The following is a 5858-nucleotide window of genomic DNA, read 5'->3' as shown; positions in this document are numbered from 1 at the left end:
GGCCTGCATATGTGTCCCATGCCAAACTCTCAGTCAGAGACAAATGAAATAACCAGAACCTCGCTAATGATCATTTTGGGGAAAGTAAATAGATGAATCCAACGTCTAGTTTTCTTAATTACAATGGTTTCCTGTGGAATTCTCTACTGACAAAACACTACAAAACTATTAATCAGCTACAGGGGAGAGAGAGAGAGACAGAGCGGGAGAGAGAGAGAGAGTGAGAGTTTGTAGTGGTCATTTTAAGTGTGTGTATCTGTGTGTGTTCCCGTCTATGTGTGTGTGCTTATGTACGTCTGACGTAACTGTGTGTCTATGAGACTTTCACTCCCATAATCCCCTTACTATGTGGCAGTGTCTACATGGTGGCGGTAGGGTGTGTTTATTGCCATGTCAGCTGTGCCCGGGAAGCGAAACACACACAGAGGATCTGCCCTCATAAAGACTGCTAAACCCATGGAGATATGGCTAAACCCACCTCACATCACATGTGCTTCTGGGAAACGGCTGCAGCTGCCCATGCCGCCAAGAAGATGAATCTACATGTGAGTGTGTCTCTGTGTATGAATACTTGGATGTAAGTGTGTGTGTGTGGGGGGGGGGGGGGGGGCACCTGCAGTTTGTATGTTCCCTAATTCCCCCTTGTCGTTTCGAGGCGGAGAGGTCTTGAGTCTTTCATTGAATACTTGTTCAAAGGGCCTCTTTCTCCCCATTTTATTGTCTCTCTTCCCTTCTTTCAACTTTCTTTCTCTCTCTCCTCTCACTATCTTTTTTTCTCACTCTCTCCCATCATGCAGCGTTCTTGACTTTTCCAGTCAAAGGGCAGAATTAGGGCAGGATTGGAGACACAGTCTCAGTCTCTGTATTAAACATGCTCCTCAGTCCCTCCCTGGCCCAGCCCTCATGAGCTCATCTCTCCTCACTCCTTAACGACTGGCACTGTCACAGGTGAACACACACCACACACTACCCTGCAATATACACCACCAGCCCTCCCAGAGAAGGTAAGGTCAGTGTCTTACCTCTTTTGTGTGAAAGCGCTGACGTTTATTAGCACAGATCTGACAGTATTGTTGCCTTGTCACGGACATGTCTTAATAGAAGGTAGCTCTTGTCAAACCCAAAGCCTCCTGTACTTAAAACAGTGCAGGGAACATGTCTTAACCCCACACTAGGGGGTGGGGGAAGAGGGAAAGAGGCACGCTGAATGCTTCAATACAGCACCACTTAGTTTTAGTGCTCAAGTTTCAACGTTTTATTGTTACGTGCACTAATAGAGTGAAATGCCTTTCTTGTGTGCTCTTTCCCAACAATGTAGTACGATGAAAAATAAATGTAAAAAGTACAACAAAAACACACAACAAATAGATATAAGAAGAACACGAGAAAGTAAGTACGCTATATATAGGGTCATTTCCAGGGTCAGTGCCAACACCATATTTACAATGTGCAGGGATACTGGAGTGGTAGGGTTATGATTAGCAGCAGCGTGTATGATTATTGTATGTGAGTGTGTGTGTGTAGAGTCAGTATGAATGTGCGTGCATGTTATGTGTGTGTGTGAGCAAATTAAGTGTGTGAGTATGTGTGTAAGTGAGTGTGTAGAATGTGCATAGAGTGAGTATGTGAGTGTGCATAGAGACAGTGCAAAAATCTCAAATAAAATAGAAGGGTCGATGCAGATAGTCCATGTAGCTATTTTGTTTGCCATTCAGCAGTCTTGCAGTATAGTTTGGGGACAGAAACTGTTCAGGAGCCTGTTGGAGTCAGACGTGATGCTCCGGAAATGCTTGCCATGCGGTAGCAAAGAGAACAGTCTATGGCCTGGGTGGCTGGAGTCTTTAACAATTTTCTGGCTCTGCCTTCCTGATATAGAGGTTCTGGATGGCAGGGAGCTCGGCCCCAGTAATGTACTGGGTTGTCCACACCACCCTCTGTAGCGCCATGCAATCGAGGACGGTTCAGTTGCCATACCATGCAGTGGTGCAGCCAGTCAAGATGCTCTCAATAAGGATTTGAGGGCAAATGCCAAATCTTTTCAACCTCCTGAGGGGGAGGTTGAAAAGTCTTCACGACTGTTTGTGTGTGTGTGGACCATTTTAAGTCCTTAATGATTTGGACACCGAGGAACTTGAAGCTCTCGACCCGCCCTACTGTTGCAGTGGTGCATGGCCATGCAGTCATGGGTGAACAGGGAATATGGAAGGGACTAAGCACACACCCCTGTAGTGCCCCCAAATTGAGAATCAGTGTGGCGGAGGTAATGTTGCCTACCCTCACCACTTGGGGTCGGCCTGTCAGGAAGTCCAGGATTGAGTTGCAGAGGGAGGTGTTAAGTCCCAGGGAGGGTCTATGGTGTTGAATGCTGAGCTGTAGTCGATGAACAGCATTCTCACATAGATATTCCTCTCATCTAGTTGGGTGAGAACGGTGTAGAGTGCATTTGATATTGCATTGTCTATGGATCTGTTGTGGCGGTATGCAAATTGGACTGGGTCTAGGGTGTCCGAGATGATGGAGTTGATGTGTGCCATAACCAGCCTTTCAAAGCACTTCATGATTACAGATGTGAGTGCTACACGTCGGTAGTCATTGTGGCAGGTAGCCTTAGAGTTTTGAGAACAGGATTGAATGTGTTTACCTTGAGACTGGGACAAGGAGAGGTTGAAAATTACCGTGAATATGCTTGCCAGCTGTTCTGCGCATCTCATGTGAGATCCCATTGAGAGAGCGGGAGCGTGACGGAACCAGAGAGAGGAATTAGCGTAGCTAGCTTGGCTTCTATAGAGCAGGGGTTTTCAACCTGGTGTCTGCGTCCCCATAGGCCTCCACGGAGGTACTGCAGGGGGTCAGAATATTTTGTATATATTTTGTGGGACTTTTTTATGTGCCAAAAAATATTTGGGGAATATCGCTAGCTGAAACAGAATACCATCGTGGAAACCATTTTTAAGTCTCTGCGTCCAGTATTGTCACGTTCTGACTGTTATTTCCTGTGTTTTGTATTGAGTTAGTATGGTCAGGGCGTGAGTTGGGTGGGCAGTCTATGTTTGTTTTTCTAGGTTTTGGGTATTTCTTTGTTTTCGGCCTAGTATGGTTCTCAATCAGAGGCAGGTGTCATTAGTTGTCTCTGATTGAGAATCATACTTAGGTAGCCTGGGTTTCACTGTGTGTTTGTGGGTGATTATTCCTGGCTCTGTGTTTGCACCAGATAGGACTGTTTCAGGTTTTCTCACGTTTGTTGTTTTTGTTAGTTATCTCATGTGTAGTTTCTTTATAAATTAAAGAACATGAATAACCACCATGCTGCTTTTTGGTCCGCTTCTCTTTCACCAGAAAACCCTTACAGAATCACCCACCAACCAACTCGGACCAAGCGGCGTGGTAAACAGCAGCGACGACAGCAGCAGCAGCAGCAACAACAGCGGCCAGCATCACAGGACTCCTGGACATGGGAGGAGATACTGAACAGAGAGGGACCCTGGGCACAGGCTGGGGAAAATCGCCGCCCCAAAGCAGAGCTGGAGGCAGCGAAAGCTGAGCGGCGGCAATATGAGGAGCCAGCACGGCAGTGCGACAGGTACGAGAGGCAGCCCCCCCAAAAAAATTGGGGGGGGGCACACGAGGTGTGGTACTAAGCCAGGTAGCAGACCTGAGCTCACTCCTCGTGTTTATGATAAGCAGCGCATTACTGGTCAGGCACCGTGTTATGCGGTTAAGCGCACGGTGTCGCCAGTGCGTGCCCATAGCCCGGTGCGCTATAGGGCAGCCCCCCGAAAGTGCCATGCGAGTGTGGGCATTGAGCCAGGGCGTATGGTGCCTGCTCAGCGGGTCTGGTCGCCGGTACTCAGTTTTGGTCCAGGTTATCCTGCGCCGGCTCTGCGTGCTGTGTCTCCGGGGCGCTGGGAGGGTGCAGTGCGTCCTCTGCCTGCGCTCCGCTCGTGCCGGGCAAATGTGGGAGTGGAGCCTAAGGGAGAGGTGCGTGTAGTAAGCACTAGATCTCCCGTGCTTACCCACAGCCCGGTTCAACCTGTGCCTGCACTCTGGAGGGTCCGGGCTAGAGTAGTTGTCCAGCCTGGGGAAGTGGTGCCAAGGTTGCACACCAGGGCTCCAGTGCTCCCCCACAGCCCGGTTCTTCAGGCTCCTCCTAACACCAAGCCTCCTGAAGGTCTCCCCAGCCTGGTGGTTCCTGTGGCAGCCCCACGCACCAGGCTGTCTCTCTGTCTCCTCCCTGCAGGTGGTCCCGTCTGTCCGGCGCCGCTGCCGCAGTCTCCCGCCTGTCCGGCGCCGCTGCCGCAGTCTCCCGCCTGTCCGGCGCCGCTGCCGCAGTCTCCCGCCTGTCCGGCGCCGCTGCCGGAGTCTGAGGCGCCAGAGCCCCTCAGCCCAGAGGCGCCAGAGCCCCTCAGCCCAGAGGCGCCAGAGCCCCTGCCCCTCTGTCCAGAGCCCCTGCCCCTCTGTCCAGAGCCCCTGCCCCTCTGTCCAGAGCTTCTGCCCCTCTGTCCAGAGCTTCTGCCTCTCTGTCCCGAGCTGCCCCTCTGTCCAGTGGGGTCATTGAGAGGGGTGGCCATGGTTAGAAAGCCACGGAGGCGGACAATAAGGCGGACTAAGACTATGGTGAAGTGGGGTCCGCGTCCCGCGCCAGAGCCGCCACCGCGGACAGACGCCCACCCAGACCCTCCCCTATAGGTCAAGGTTTTGCGGCCGGAGTCCGCACCTTTGGGGGGGGTACTGTCACGTTCTGACTGTTATTTCCTGTGTTTTGTATTGAGTTAGTATGGTCAGGGCGTGAGTTGGGTGGGCAGTCTGTTTGTTTTTCTAGGTTTTGGGTATTTCTTTGTTTTCGGCCTAGTATGGTTCTCAATCAGAGGCAGGTGTCATTAGTTGTCTCTGATTGAGAATCATACTTAGGTAGCCTGGGTTTCACTGTGTGTTTGTGGGTGATTGTTCCTGGCTCTGTGTTTGCACCAGATAGGACTGTTTTAGGTTTTCTCACCTTTGTTGTTTTTGTTAGTTATCTCATGTGTAGTTTCTTTATAAATTAAAGAATATGAATAACCACCATGCTGCTTTTTGGTCCGCTTCTCTTTCACCAGAAAACCCTTACAAGTATAAAGGACGTTAGAGGCAGTTTCACAAGCCAATGCTAACTAACACTAGCGCAAAGACTGGAAGTCTACAGGAAATGTTAGCATGGTAGCTATTCCTGTTCATCCAACTCTGGGGAGGTAGATAAATGGCTTCATTGCCAAAATCTCAAACTATCCCTTTAATATGGAGGAAATTACAGTCATTGGAGCTAATTACAGGGTTTTTCCTGTATCAAAACATCTTAGGTTTCAGTGTGAACTAGAATGACCAAAACCAGAAAGCATGCAGAAAAAATATTGAACAATATTTTTAATAATACCATCTTTGAGAACTCAAAATCAAATAAAAGCTAGACAGTCAGGGATGATCAAAGAATGTTAAATAATGGGCATTCAGAGAACTTGATTTTGATATAATGTTTGAGCAGAGGAACATTAGCCATGGCAAAATACATATAATATAACTCTCTACCAAATATATTCATTTTAAAATGTTTATTACTTCTACATGCCATTTTCATTCACCTGATCGTAAGACAAGATTATATATTTTTTTGCTAACATATGATGGGGATCCCTGGGTCGGCAGTTTGCCTGGACGGGGGTCCTGGGCAAGAAAAGTTCAAAAATCTCTGCTATAGAGGACTTGGCCTCTCGCTCACTTGCTGTGCTGGGTCTGTCTGTGGGTGTGATCTCCTGGAGAGATAGTGCTTATAAGTACCACATAAATCTCTGCTCTCCTGCTGGGAGCCTCTTGTCATATTTCACAGC

General features: G+C 48.9%; 1 protein-coding gene across 1 annotated transcript; it reads left to right on the top strand.

Moving 5' to 3' along the window:
- The first annotated feature begins 803 nt into the window (after positions 1–803).
- On the top strand, positions 804–5622 carry LOC135574620 (uncharacterized). Its single transcript, XM_065026059.1, has 2 exons — positions 804–1004; positions 3337–5622. The coding sequence occupies exon 2, from the start codon at positions 3553–3555 to the stop codon at positions 4684–4686; it is 1134 nt and encodes a 377-aa protein (XP_064882131.1). The 5' UTR covers positions 804–1004; positions 3337–3552; the 3' UTR covers positions 4687–5622.
- Positions 5623–5858: the final 236 nt, after the last annotated feature.

The sequence above is a fragment of the Oncorhynchus nerka genome, linkage group LG13 (assembly GCF_034236695.1).
Source record: "Oncorhynchus nerka isolate Pitt River linkage group LG13, Oner_Uvic_2.0, whole genome shotgun sequence".
Taxonomy (NCBI): Eukaryota; Metazoa; Chordata; class Actinopteri; order Salmoniformes; family Salmonidae; genus Oncorhynchus; species Oncorhynchus nerka.
Note: the sequence above shows the minus strand (reverse complement) of the source record. Positions and strands in the feature narration are given on the sequence as shown.